General features: G+C 46.5%; 1 protein-coding gene across 1 annotated transcript in view; it reads right to left on the bottom strand.

Moving 5' to 3' along the window:
• The window catches only part of LOC126999896 (ras-like protein 2), a 41,948-nt gene that overhangs the window by 12,712 nt on the left and 13,748 nt on the right, over positions 1 to 15,488 (bottom strand). The window contains exon 2 of the mRNA XM_050863022.1: positions 5,752 to 5,839. Within this exon, the coding sequence (XP_050718979.1) occupies positions 5,752 to 5,839 (88 nt within the window). The remainder of the gene's footprint in view (positions 1 to 5,751; positions 5,840 to 15,488) is intronic.

Below are 15,488 nucleotides of genomic sequence, written 5' to 3'. Positions count from 1 at the left end.
CTCCTCCTTTCCCCTTCACTTCCTTCCCTTACCCTCTTCCTCAACACCCTTCCTCTTCCCCCTATTCCCTATTCTTCCCCTCCGCTTTCCTTCCCTTTTCCTCCTCCCTTTTCCTCATTTTCCGCTTTTCCTAGTCCTCCTCCTTTCCCCTTCACTCCCTTCCTTAACCCTCTTCCTCAACACCCTTCCTCTTCCCCCTATTCCCTATTCTTCCCCTCCGCTTTCCTTCCCCTTTCCTCCTCCCTTTTCCTCATTTTCCTCTTTTCCTAGTCCTCCTCCTTTCCCCTTCACTCCCTTCCTCTTCCCCCTTTTCCCTATTCTTCCCTCCACTTCCTTCTCTTTTCCCCTTCCCTATCCTCAATCCTCTCCCTCTCCAACATGCAGTCACAGCGAGCAATGTCCAGGCAAGGTCAGAGGGTCACCATGCAGGGTCAGAGGTCCATGCACTCGGCTAGCGGTGTTACTCATCATGTGATTAGCAGAAGCAAGGACCTGAGGCTACTGAACTCTGGCGGCGTCTGTTGCTCAGGGGAGAGTCTTTAATCGGTATTCTTAAAAGGGCGGTGGTTAGCGTTCTCGTTGTCTCTTTCTGGTGTTTTCCTTTTATTTTTCTTCGTTTTCTTGTTCTTGTTTCCTGTTATTGTGTTTTCCTCTCCTCCTCTCCTCCTATATAGGTGTTGGGACTGTGTGGCAGAGCAGAGAGGAGGAAAGGACCCGCGGGAGCCTGCGCCAGACCGGCTTCGACATATTTGGAAGACAGCATGATCAAAACCTTTAAACGTATCGTCACCTCAGTTCGCCTGTTTGAAATGCTCCTCGTAGAAACTGAGATTATCAAGGAGTGTTTCGTGATCCTAGTGACAGTTTTACACGACTTCTGCAGCTTGAACGGGACAATCGCCCATAAAAACAAGGCTACTTTTCTCTGCGGCCTCAGCGTTACCATATTATCGTACTCAAAACATTGCATTCATCAGTTCCAGGGCCTAAAACTTTCGTAGCCACACAGATAACGCGATTCAAGGTGAAGTTATCGTTATAAGCGTTACTTGTTGGTACCGGCCTCTTGCAGACTCCTTATGTTCCTATGTTTGTTTCCTATAGCTGCGAATCAAAAACCGAAAAATACGATGGGCTGAGTGGCTGAGTACGATAATTTGGTAACGCTGTGCGGCCTAGGGAAATGGTCGTGGTAATGGGAGTCAGATGCGGGTAAGAATATGGACCTGTGTCTCCACGTGGCCCCGTCAGTGATTCACGAGCGGAAGAGCACATCAAAGCAACAGCAGCGGGCGACCCTCATCTCGGTGGAGGTTGCGTTGTCACGATTTATCTCCGTTACTCATACCCCACACGCCGCTGCTCCTTTCCTTATCCTCTACTATCTTTTATTTTCCGTTTTTCCTAGTTCTCCTTTCCCCTACCATCCCCTTCCTTAACCCTCTTCCTCAACACCCTTCCTCTTCCCCCTATTCCCTATTCTCCATCTCTTCTCTCTTTTCCCCCTCCCTTTTCCTCGCTTTTCTTTCTTCACACAGAGGCAGACCAAGGACTATACATAAAAGACTTCCCGAAACATGTCACTCTTGTAGTAGATAAAACATGACACAAAAAAAAAATATAAAGTTTAGGTCAGTGAACCGAACATGCATGAAACTTGTGAATGAAATCTGAACGAGCGTCTATATAAGAAAACTATCCCAAATTTCCATTAGTGCAACGCCTCGGAATTACAGGCAGATAAATACATACTTTCACTATCCTCCTCTATCAACATCCATGAATAGCCTTTTACGGAACAGCCTCAGATCTCCATTTCAGCGAACCTCAAATACTGAGTCATCGCGTCCAGCCCGCCAGCAGGTTACACGCGTCACTGCTAAATGCGGAAACCCAAGAATATACCCCGGACTGAAGGCCCCGCGTAATGATGAGCCCGTGGAGGTAACCTAATGTGGTAAGGTGTATCAACAGGTGGAGTCTTCGGTATATCAATTCGCCTGTAATGAGAAAAAAGGATATACGAACAAATCCTATATAGAGCAGTCGCAAGGGTCTGTATAGTGGCTTCCAATCCTAGACTCCGACACTGAGGACTGACACTGGAGGTTCATTAGCAAAACGGCTTAATGAGGCATCAGATTTCTCACACCCCATTCTCTCCTTTACACTTCTTCCACTTCCTTCCTTCCTTCCTATCTTTCCTTTCTTTTCTTCACCCATGAGACTGCCTGTATCTACTTTCTCCTCTCACTTTCCCATCCATGCTACTTCATTCCCTCTTTCCTTAACTATCTACTTCTCTTCTCTCCCTTCTTATCTACTTCCTTCCTTCCTTCCTTTCCTTCATCCATGAGACTGCCTGTATCTACTTTCTCCTCTCACTCTCCCGTCCATACCACTTCCTTCCCTCCTTCCTTAACTATCTACTTCCCTTCTCTCCCTTCTCATCTATACTTCCTTCCATTACTATAAACACATAACATTCCAAAGTAACGAACCACCAGCCTTACCCTAACCTCTTCCTCCTCTCCCTTTCCCTTCTAATTTGTCCCCTTTCCTTCCTTCCCTCCTTCCATTTTTTCTTGCATCCTTCCCCTCGTTCTTTCTTCCTTATCCTTTCCCTCTCCCTCTCCTCCATTCTCTCCATCAGTCAGTCTACCCGTCAGCTCTCCCCTTACCTTCCTCTCTTGCCTCGCCTCTCACCAGCAGCCTTACCCCTCACGTTCTGTCGTTTACTATACCAAGCCTGTGACACCTACAGGCATCCCCACCACAGCCTCCCTCACCCCTGCATCCCCTCGCTTTCTCGCCTCCTCCCAGCACCATCTTGGCCAGGCGTAGTGTTTAGCAAAGACCAAAATGGCTCACGCTCTGTCATACAACTCAGTGGAGGCGTCAAGGCGGCTGTGAGGCAGACGGTACACCACGCCGGAGGGGAGACGGAGGGAGAGAGAGGCAGATTAGAAGATATGGGGAACCAAGAGGAGGGGGAGAAAGGGTGGAAGAAGAAGAAGAAGATGATAGAAGAAGAAGATGATAGAAGAAGAACATGAAAGAAAAAATAAGAACGAGTAGTAGACGGACGGATATGAAGAACAGAAAACATAAAAAAAGGTAACAAATGGAAGAGGAGGAGAAGGAGAGGGGGAGGTAGAAGATGAAGAGGAGGAGGAGGAAGGGGAGATAGAAAGATGAAGGAGATGGATAGAAAGATGAAGGAGATGGAAGAGGAGACTTAAGTACCATATGAAAAAGAAAACATATGGGAAGATTAAGAATAAATGGAGGAGGAGGAGGAGGAGGCTGGGTGGAGTGCCTGGGTGTGCCGGGTGCCAAGGCGTTATCAGGGAGGTGCGGGTGGACCGAGGCACTGTGGATAAGACCCCTGACTAACACCAGACCCTCCCCCTCTCCCTTCCCCCTCCCTCCACCCCCCCTAGTCCTCATCCTCATCCTGCCCTGGCCTCTACTTCACCTCACAGCCTCCTCCTCCTCGTGTTTTTTTTTTCTCCTAGGTCTCTCCCCTCTCCTTCCTTCCTTCCCTCCGTCCATTTTTTTATTGCATCCGTCCCTTCGTTCTTCCTTCCTTCCTTCCTTCCTTCCTTATTCTTCCCCTCTCCCTTTCCTCCTCTGCCTCCTACTCCCATTTTTTTTCCTCCTTGGTTACCTCCTCTCCTTCCTTCCTTTTTTTTTTCTCGAGTCCGTCCCCTCGTTCGCTCTTCCTTCCTTCCTTCCTTCCTTATCCTACCCTCTCCCTTTCCTCCCCTCACTCCATCAGTCAGCCTGCCCGTCACCTCTCCCCCTCCTGTACCTTCTTCCTCCCTCTCTCCCTTCCATCCCTCACTTCCCTTCCATCCGTTAAACTGCCTCCCCATACTTCCTCCTCTTCCTCCAAGGCGAGATCTTTTCCTCTTCTTTCTTTCTTTCTCCGTTCATGTTCATCCCGCACACTCTTCCTTCCTTCCTCCCTTTCCATTCTTTCTCCGCTTTCCCCCACCACCATACCGTTTCTTATATTCTTTCCTTCTCCTTTATATATTCCTTCCTTCCTTCCTTCTTTCCTTCCTCCATTTCCATTCTTTCTCCGCTTTCCCCCATCACCATACCGTTTCATATAGTTTCCTTCCAGCTTTATATATTCCTTTCTTCTTTCCTCTCTCTATCTTCTTTCTCTCCTAACCCTCCCTCTATCTTCTTTCCCTCCAAACCCTCCCTCTATTTATTCTCTTTCTCTCCTAACCCCTATACCCGCTTCTCCTTTCCTCCTTACTTCCTATTTTCCTCCAAACTGCCTCTGTATCTTTCTTGTTAGTTCTTTTCACACTCCTCCCATTACATACTTACATTACAAACATACATTACATAAATTACATACTTACATTACATATTTACTTTGTTTTTATTCTTTCTTCCTTCATTCTGTTTCTCCCTCAACAAGATGGCTTATATCTTTTTTATCTACTTCCTCCCATCCGTTTCCCACCCATGCTTCTTCCTTCCTTCCTCCCTCCTTCATTCCTTCCCTCAGTCCCCTACGCTCTCTCTCTCTCTCTCTCTCTCTCTCTCTCTCTCTCACTTTCTTTATCCTTAACCTCATTCATTTCACTTTAGGAGCAGAATCTCGTCCATATGCCACCCTCCCCCTCTTCTCTCTCTCTCTCTCTCTCTCTCTCTCTCTCTCTCTCTCTCTCTCATCTATTTCTAGTTCTTCGTCTGACCTTGGAAAGAAAGGGAAAGGAAGGCTAAAGAACACGAGGGAAAACTATTTTTTTACGTGCGCGCGCGTGTGTGTGTGTGTGTGTGTGTGTGTGTATCCACCTTCCGGGCCTTAATGAGTTGACTTCCCGTTCGTTCGTTCGTTCGTTCGTTCGTTCGTTCACAGGTTGTTCCTCCCTCTCACCTCCTCTCTCTCTTCGTCACAAACGTACCCCTTCCTTCCTCCTCCTCCTCCTCCTGTTGCTTCCCTTCCTACAGCACCGCCGGGAGGAAGGTGGAAGAGGATGAGGTACCCGAAGAGGAAGAGAAGCAGGGTTGTGTAACTTCCACAGGCATGACACTGCTCCTCTCCTCTCCCTCTCTCCCCTCTGTACCTCGCTCCCTCCCTCTGAACGTTCCTTCGCCAGGCACACCACACTCACCGTTGCCAGATTATCGTACTCAGAGCATAGTATTTACCGGTTTCTGACGCATAGCTATTGCCAAGAAACATGAGGAATTAACTATTTTAACGGTAATTATAAGTGAATCTCGTTATTACCACAGAACAGCTCAAGAAGAACCATAACAACACAAGAGATGGAACATTGGGCAGTACATAGGGAAAACTACAACGATGAACTCTAGAATGTGTGCAGGGGGCGAAGAACATACCACAAACACACACACGTTCACATAAAAAGCACAATATAGCAAAATAGACCAAAATCATAACACAATATAAAGCCAAAATGCAGAACGAAACAACACACAGGGAAAGCTACAACGAACTCTACAACACATGCAAAGGGAAACAAAGAACACACACACACACACACACACACACACACACACACACACACACACACACACACACACACACACACACGTACACACACAACAATCATCGCACACAGGCATCAGCACACTGCACACACATACCGTTCACAGCGGCATACCCACATACCCTCCACAGGTGACCGAGCATGCGACCTGGGTACGTGCACACACACACACACACACACACACACACACACACACACACACACTTACTGTCTAGCTTGGCCACCGTGTCGTCGATCACACATTGCTTGGTGTAAGAGTCCTCAATCGTTGGGTCGTAGTCGGTGGCGAAGTAACTCTGGAAAGAAAGAGAGAACGTGTGAGAAAATACAGTTGATAGTAGTGGTAATAGAGGAGTGAATAGTAGGAAATAGTAGTGTTAGTCTTAGTGATGGTGGTAGTAATAGTAGTAGTAGTAGTAATAGTAGGAGGAGTAGGGAGAGGAAAGGAGAAACAGGAGGAGGAGGAGGGAGAAGGAAGAGAAAGAAAAAGGAAAATGGAGGGGACCAGAGGGAGGAGGAGGAAGGAGAGGAAAGGAGAATAAGGAGGAGGAGGAGGGAGAGGAAAGGAGGAGGAGGAGGGAGAGGAAAGGAGAAAAAGGAGGAGGAGGAGGGAGAGGAAAGGAGAAAAAGGAGGAGGAGGAGGGAGAGGAAAGGAGAAAAAGGAGGAGGAGGAGGGAGAGGAAAGGAGAAAAAGGAGGAGCAGGAGGAAAAAATTAAGTTATAGTAGTGCAAGTATAAATCCAATACATAATAATCAAATAAAACATATAAAAACACTAAACTACCTAAAAATAAAAAAAAGAACGCACCACCAAAAAAACCTCCCAGCATCTTTTATCAATTAATTCTACGTCTGCCAATTAAATCGTTGCCTGCAGGTTGTTACGCCGGGCCGGCCAGCTGTCAGACCGGGGCCGAGGAAGAGAGGGGCCGACTGTGTGCTTGCCTGCGGGGCGTGATCGGGGGTAAAAGGGTGGTGGTAAACAGCCTCATACCACCTTATTATGGAACGCCTGTGTGTGTGTGTGTGTGTGTGTGTGTGTGTGTGTGTGTGTGTGTGTGTGTGTGTGTGTGTGTGTGTGTGTGTGTGTGTGTGTTCATCTCCCTCTACCTCCCTTTCCTCCTCTTCTAGTTCACAATCCATCTCCGTTCTCTACTTCAATCTCCTTTTCACCTTTCTCCTCATTTCTTCCTCCTTTTCTTCCTACTCTCCTTCCTTAATTACTTTTCTTCTTCCTCCTCTACATCTGTCTGCTCTTCCTCTTTCTCCTCTTCCTCTACTTCCCTTTCCTCCTAGTTCACAATCCATCTCCTTTCCCTACTTCAATCTCCTTTTCCCCTTTCTCCTCATTTCTTCCTCCTTTTCTTCCTACTCTCCTTCCTTAATTACTTTTCTTCTTCCTCCTCTACATCTGTCTGCTCTTCCTCTTTCTCCTCTTCCTCTACTTCCCTTTCCTCCTAGTTCACAATCCATCTCCTTTCCCTACTTCAATCTCCTTTTCCCCTTTCTCCTCATTTCTTCCTCCTTTTCTTCCTACTCTCCTTCCTTAATTACTTTTCTTCTTCCTCCTCTACATCTGTCTGCTCTTCCTCTTTCTCCTCTTCCTCTACTTCCCTTTCCTCCTAGTTCACAATCCATCTCCTTTCCCTACTTCAATCTCCTTTTCCCCTTTCTCCTCATTTCTTCCTCCTTTTCTTCCTACTCTCCTTCCTTAATTACTTTTCTTCTTCCTCCTCTACAACTGTCTGCGCTTCCTCTTTCTCCTCTTCCTCTACTTCCCTTTCCTTCTAGTTCACAATCTATCTCCTTTCTCTACTTCTATCTCCTTTTCCTCTTTCTCCTCATTTCGCCTCCTTTTCTTCCTACTCTCCTTCCTTAATTACTTTTCTTCATCCTCCTCTACAACTGTCTGCGCCTCCTCTTTCTCCTCTTCCTCTACCTCTCTTTCCTTTTCCCATTTTAGTTCGCAATCTCAACTTTTCCTCTTCCTCTTCTACCTCTTTGTTCTTTCTCGTCCTCCTTTTCCTTTTCTTTCTCTTCTCTTCTTCCTGCATTCCTTTCCTTCTTCCTCCTCTACCGCTATCTGCTTTTTTTTCATCTTCCTCCTCATATCCTCCTTTTCCTCCTCCTCCTCCTCCTCTTCCTCCTTTTCCTCCGAACCGAAAGTGTGTGGCTTTTAACTCCTTCAGCCACTCTTGCCGGTAGATATGGCGGACTTGAGGAGGAGGAGGAGGAGGAGGAGGAGGAGGAGGGTGGAGATAAGCTAGGGTGGAGGGAGGTGGAAGGACACGGACAGAGACTTCGCTGTTCGATCTGGTAGGCAGCCAAATGGAACGATGTTTTTTCCTGGTTTGTTTACTTTTCCCTGGTTTGCACGTCTTTGCTGTCCGCGACCTACTGTTTAGAAGGGCGATGCGTCTTTTGGGGCTTCGTTCTGGGTGATTTGTGATACCTGATGGGCGTTATTTTTTTATTTTCTTGTTTGGTTATTTTTCTTCTTGGGTTTCTTCGTTTCTCATCTTCATTACCTCTTCTTGGTCTTCTTTTTCCCACTATCATTATTACCTATTGTTTCTATTATTATTACATCGGTTACTAATGCTGCTATATCTGAGAGGCGCTTATTTTTTGTTTTGTTTTCAATCTCACCTTTCGTTTCTCTTTTGTTTCTTCTTTTCCTACTCTTCTACCTCTTCTTGCTCTTTTCTTTACACCATTATCATCGTTATTACTCACTACTATTACTGTTAGCATCACTACTCTTCTACTAATACTACTACATCTACTATTGCCACTACTGATACTATTCCAAGTGTTGTTGTTGCTCTCATTCGTCTGCATCTCGAGGGAACACACCACATACACACACGGACGTAGATAGCACCATAGGCAGAACAGAAGGCAGAACACAAAAGAACACACCAGGGAGAGACAACGAAGAACTCTTACAACACATACAAGGGGAACAAAGATCATACCACATTTCAAAGGAACACACCACATACACACACGGACGTAGATAGCACCATAGGCAGAACAGAAGGCAGAACACAAAAGAACACACCAGGAAGAGACACAACGAAGAACTCTTACAACACATACAAGGGGAACAAAGAACATATCACATTTCAAAGGAACACACCACATACACACACGAACGTAGATAGCACCATAGGCAGAACAGAAGGCAGAACACAAAAGAACACACCAGGAAGAGACACAACGAAGAACCCTTACAACACATACAAGGGGAACAAAGATCATCACACACACACACACACACACACACACACACACACACACACACACACACTATAATGTACTCCAATGTGCGTTGCCCGCTACCCCCCTTCCCCCCTTTCTCCTAAACCCCTCAAGGACATTATTCACTGATGGACAGTCGCTTCCTCTATCCCTAAAAGAATAAGTACACGTGTCCATCCGTGAACCTTGTCATTGAAGGAGGAACACACATAATAGGTATACGTGCTGTGTGTGTGGGTGGGTGTGTGGGGGAGGGGAGGGGGGGGGGTCTCTTCATGCCCCGAGGAGGTTGAAAGGAAATTACCGGCGGCTGTGGGAACGTCTCTAGGTATGGTACACAAGGGACAAATCACCGTAGCCTTGCCATGTGGTCTGTCTGTGGCGTGTATGAGTAGTAATGCACACGCCTTCGTCAATATCCTTAAACGCTTCCTTCTCTTGCATCAATAATTTCTAAAGGACAAAAAGGTGAAATGCGTCCCCATGAGTCTTTCTTTACGTTCACGATGTGGGAACTTTGTTAAACTACCACCAGGATCATAAAACTACCCATGGAAATGATCAGAAATCCTACGAAAGCCTTGTATGTGCCTCGGCGCAGAAAGGTTTAAGAATATGATCCCTGTACCTCACCCCGACACAACCCTTCCCCGCCCCCCCTGACACACATACGCAGGCAGGAGACGCCCTCGGGGTTAGTGTGTATACATCGGGGCGTGAGGCACAAAAAGCCCTGTCTCCGGTGCTCTCACACACCCTGACGTCACGCTTCTCGCCGCCCTCCCTCCCTTGCCTCTCGCCCACCACCGCCATCACTGCCTCCATCACTACTATTACCACCACTATCCTAACCACCTCCCTTGCTGAAACTACCATCTCCACCACCACTGCCTCCATCACTACCACTATCCTAACCACTGCCATGATTAACCTCACCACGACCTCCTTTGCTGCAACTACGGTACAGTCTCCATCACCACCACCACCATCACCGCCTCCATCCCTACCATTACTACCACCATCCTAACCACTGCCATGATTAACCTCACTACGACTTCCCTTGCTACAACTACTACTTCTATCACCGCCATCACTACCATTACTGCCACTGTCCTAACCACAACCATAATTAACCTTACAACCACTTCCCTCACTACCGTACAACTATTACCTCCATCACCACCCCCATTACTCCATCACCACCACCACCACTACTACTACCACTGTCCCCCACCACGACTACCATCACAACTACCCTTATTAACACCACTACCATCATTACAACCACGAACACCACCACTACTAATGATGCCAAGTTAACAAACGAAACATTTAAGGTACACTCGGCCATGAACACAATAAAAGCACCCCTCAAAATTATCAGAAACCCTTTAAGATCAATATCATATAAGAAGAAGAGTTAACCCTAAAATAGCCACACCTTTTATCACTCCTCTCCCCTTCCGGTACACGTTTAACTACCCAATCCATGTTCTCGTCCGACGTTTCAATTTGTTAAGTCTTCTACGGTGAGGGGGAGACTTTCATGGGTGACTATACGAATTACACCCCTATAACGATACATCTGAGCAGGGTAAATAGGACAAAACCCTAACAACTATAACTTCCTAACAACTATAACCACGGAAGGACGCAGTGGCCACCTGTTGTAATCTTCCTCTTCCCCGCGGCAGGTGTGTTGCTTCATGTTGAGGTGATTGCTTCCTCTTCCCTCCTCCTCCTCCTCTTCCTGCTGATCCTCCTCCTCCTCCTCCTCCCTCGTATGACCTTTGAACTCTCCCTTCCTCGGCTTGCTATACCGTGCGTCTCCTCGCTTGGTGTGTGTGTGTGTGTGTGTGGAGAGAGGGACAGACAGCAATATCACGTCACTCGCTGCTGGTGGTCGTGATGTTGCTATTCTTCTTGCTGTTGCTGTTGTTGTTCTTAGCAGTGGTGGTGGTGGTGGTGACGTGTCCTAAATCCCTTGTCTGGTTACCTCGTTCAGCTGTCTGTGGTGCTGGCAAGGAGTCTGTCATCGTGTGTCGCCTTGAGCCGCACTAACACTGATCCCTGCACGTGACATCACACCCGACAATAATCCACTACTGCTAAGACTGTGTGAATGTTGGGTAGAGGGAACAATGGTTTGGGGGTCGAGGGGAAGGGTGGAGGAGGTGGATCGTTCCTATACCAATAACCAGAAACAAGATGAAATGGAGGACGAAGACGACGAAGAGGAAATATGGGATGAAGTGGAAAATAGTGGAAGTAGAAGACAAGGATGGGGATAAAGATGAGGTCTATGATGAAACTGAGGACGAAGACGAACACTACAAAGACGAACAGGAACAACAATAACGAGAAAAACAGTATCGAACTTCGGACGCAACTCAACTAAGCAAGCACACACACACACACACACACACACACACACACACACACACACACAAGGAAAAGTTGGACAAATTTAAGGAAAAGTTGTACAAATTTAAGGAAAAGTTGGACAAATACAGATAGGGAGACGGGACCACACGAGCGTAACAAGGCCCTGTAAAACTACAACTAGGTAAACACACACACACTTAAAAGATTCAGAGCAGCACTTTTTTTTATCTTACAGTCCATAAAACTCCACTTAAAAACGTGTAATGCATAGGACGAGAACAGTGACACTTGCTCCACGATTTACGGTGTTTACATGCATATATTAGCTCACTCAAGAGGGCAGCACAAGCACGCACGTTCTCCTGACACTTATTTTTTTATGGTGAAAGTCTTTAAAGCACACTGAGGTGGTTGTTAAGAAGTCAAAACTACATCAACAACAATCTTATATTCCTCGCCCTCTTCTTCACCCTCCTGTTCGTCTTTTTTGTATAAGTGACGAAGTATATTGATTGGTTTACTTGGCTGAGAAACCATCACCTCGTACGACCACCTCTGCCACCAACATATGACCTCTTCTCTCCCTCTTCCTAAACTATCCCTAACCCTAAACTCTTCCTTCCTTTACTCTCCCTCCCTTTCTATACTCTCCCTCTCTTCCTCTCCACTCTCCCTCACTGCCTATACTACTCTCCCTCTCTACTCTTCCTCCTGTCAAAGCATATAGTTAGAATATTAAAAGAAGAGATCCCTGGACTCCTACTTTAGTATATAGCTTTTAGAATATTAACTACTAGAATATCTCCTCCTCCTCCTCCAATCCCCGCCATGTAGTTATTTGGCGTTGGTCAGGCGGAAAATTCACCTGATCAAGTATCTTCGGCGGACAGACAGGAAAGAGGGATAGGGTGTCGCGCGTTAGGCTAATCCCAAGCAAACACGACACGCTGCTTGTTGTTGTTGTCGTCTCGGTGGGTAGCTAAGTATTGCTTCCCGCTGGACCCCGCGCCAACCCACCTGCTGTGCCGTGCCTTGTGTCAGACATAAATACTGCACGTGTACTACGGCAAAAGAAGAGGTCAAGGAGGAAGAAGAAAAAGAAGAGGGCGAAAGAAGGCAAAGGAAGAGGACGAAGAATAAAAAGATGAACAATCGAACGAAGAGGATGAAGAATAAGAAAACGAAAAAGGGGAAGGAGAGGACGAAGACGACTACGAACCAGCCAATATTCACTACGACCATTACGATACCCACAGAAACATTAAAATATCCATTATATAATCCTAAATTCCCACTACGCATCCAAATCCACCCCAAACCGATAGCAAACACCCCACACGTACTACAACATTACCAATCTACACACTGCTTACCAAAATGCATCCCAAAGACCGACAATGATATAGTGTCTAAGTTTATTGCCCCCCAGATTACGTCAACACACTGCCTTACCCCCTGCCGGACGCGTGCTGGCCTCCCTTGACCCCTGTCCCTGCGCTGTCAGCCTCGGGAACATGGCGTGGGTGAACGAGTATGTGTGTCCAAGATTACTGAGGTTCTCCACAGTTGAGGCTCAAAGGGACGGACGTTTCGCAGCGCGGCTCAACCTAACTAAACAATGCACACTAGTTCGACCCTTGGCTGATTTGGGTTTGCTTCACTCATGGCTGTTTCATATGCAAATCAAATAATGTTAGCTGGATTAGATAGTAACTTAACCCCGAATAAATTAGTAGACTAGCCCTACTAAATTATTGGAAGTGAAGTTCAATATATCATGTGGTCTGAATAAGCCAGTGTTCACACGAGTTGAAATAGGCAAAAAGTGGTCCGAAGCAGCCACAGTCGAATGAGCCAAAGACATAATAGACCATTCATGATCCTGACAAGCAAGAGGTCTGCATGTATTTATTGCTGAAGAATAATAATACAATCGGGTAGGAGGTCATTCAGTGTCTGCCGGCCACCCCACACAGCCTAAATAAAAAAATAAAATAAACTTGCATTTATACACGTATCATACAAAGAGGGCTTATAACAACAGCAGATAAGGTTTACACAAGGATATGTATAAAAATAATACACGTAAATACAAACATCTGAAGCATTCACAAAAAAAAGGTGGTAATTCACGTTCCCTGATAAACTACACGTGGAGCGCAAAAACCTACCATCACAGGAAACGATGAAGAGTATTAACAATATTTTACGACCGCCGCGAGTCAAGAGTTGGAAGCCCTCGTTGGCAGCGCGACCAACCAGCCGGCCCACACAGGCCCGTGAGACGCCCCGAGGCCACTCCCGCGACGCCTGCGGTGCTGGTGCTGTCTGCGGCGGCCATCAAGGCGCACCGACCCTGCCATGCCTGCCCCTCCTCACCGCAGCCCCTCAACCCTGGGTCTGTTCCTTCTTTGTTTCTTTCCCCGGCCGATCATACGCACGGAAGGTTGATTTTTTGCTTCCTAACAACACGTGTCTGACTTTTAAAAATTAACTTACGCTCAAGGAAGTTTTCAAGAACACCTTTCAGTCATAAACGCGGTTTTTTTTTTCTTAGCGGGCTTTTTTTCTTTGATATTATTTTCTTTTTTTTACGCCCTTGAACTGTCTCCTTTGCTGTAAAAAAAAAAAAAGTAATGAAACGATTTGAGGGATTTCTGACAGACATTAACTTACGCTCTTGCTGAAGTTACGGAAGCATAGAAATACGCCAGTCAGTGATTGAGATGATATTCTTTCGATATTTCTGAGTCGAACATAAACATTTTTCATATTTACTGCTTTCTATCCTCACATGTCACTACTACGTTTTTGTTTAGTCTTTTTTTTTTCAATGACAGCAAAAAAGTCATCTGCGGAAAAAGGGGTGATGATGATATTCCTTTGTATTCGACATTCCTTTGTATTCGTCACCCTCGATGTTATGAAACACTCCCGCACACCGCCGCTCAGGAAACACGCCTGACCTTCACATCACCAGCATAACACCACCACCACCACCACATCACCACTCAAGCAACTCCTTCTCTCGACCTGGCCTTGAGCTGCACACACACACACACACACACACACACACACACACACACACACACACACACACACACACACACACACTGAAAAGCACAATTCCCTTTACAATGAAACAAAAAATTGGTCTAACACACACTGAAAAAAAAATAAACTACTGCAATTTCTGATATAATACACGAAATAAGGAGCTGTTGAAAGGGTAAGGAAGGAGGAAGAGGAAACACACACACACACACACACACACACACACACACACACCACTACCAAGTCTAATAATTCAGCCATGCGGGTCAGCCAGGCCGTCCTATGCAAGCTGTCTGACTCAACCTTGACGCAACCTCCTCCTCCTCCTCCTCCTCCTCTACATTCCTTCCTTCGGTATTACTTCCTTCCGCCACTGCTCGCCACACTACACCTGCGCAACCGTCTACAGGTGAGAGAGAGAGAGAGAGAGAGAGAGAGAGAGAGAGAGAGAGAGAGAGAGAGAGAGAGAGAGAGAGTCAACCAGTCACAGCCTCCTCTCCAAAATTGACGCCCACTACACCTCCGCGAGCCTCGTCAGAACACACAAGTAAACACCATTACTGCCTTCAAAGGCCAGGTGGAAATAAACGCTGGATCGCCTATATGTCTCTACCTGTGTGTGTGTGGGGGGGGGTGAGGTAATGGGGGAGTAGGGGGAGGGGGAGGGGGGTGTGGACCTCTCTGACTCATCTGCTACACCTGAAGGAAAAACAAAAAGGTACAGGAACGAGTTTAGTAGTAGTAGTAGTAGTAGTAGTAGTAGTAGTAGTAGTAGCAGTAGTAGTAGTTGAAGTAGTAGTGGTAGTGGTAGTAGTAGTAGTAGTAGTAGTAGTAGTAGTAGTAGTAGTAGTAGTAGTAGTAGTAGTCGGCGTCGTGGAGACCTGTGGGATTTATGTATACGTAGGTTGTGCTGAGATAAAAAAAAAAACAAAAAAAAAAACATCTAAAAAAAAAGATAGAAAGGCAAGGTAGCAGGTAGGAGGGTCACGTGTATGGAGGAGAAGTTAAAGACGTGTCAGTCAACTCCGGTGCGGGTATTTTCACCTCCAGTAAACTACCAAAACAAGAGCGTGATGAGGATTTTTTTTTTTTCTTTTACGTCGAGGCCTATTGCGCCGGTAGGCTTCTTCCCGGTGGGGCCTGATGGTCGGCCCAGCCCGTTCTGGCGCAGGCGAGTGTTTATAGTGGCGCCATCTTGCATTGGCTCATGCCGCCCTCCCGGAGCTCACCTTTAATCCTAG

This window comes from Eriocheir sinensis, chromosome 17 (genome assembly GCF_024679095.1).
Source record: "Eriocheir sinensis breed Jianghai 21 chromosome 17, ASM2467909v1, whole genome shotgun sequence".
Lineage (NCBI taxonomy): Eukaryota > Metazoa > Arthropoda > Malacostraca > Decapoda > Varunidae > Eriocheir > Eriocheir sinensis.
The sequence above is the reverse complement of the archived record's forward strand: the minus strand, read 5'-3'. Positions and strand labels throughout refer to the sequence as shown.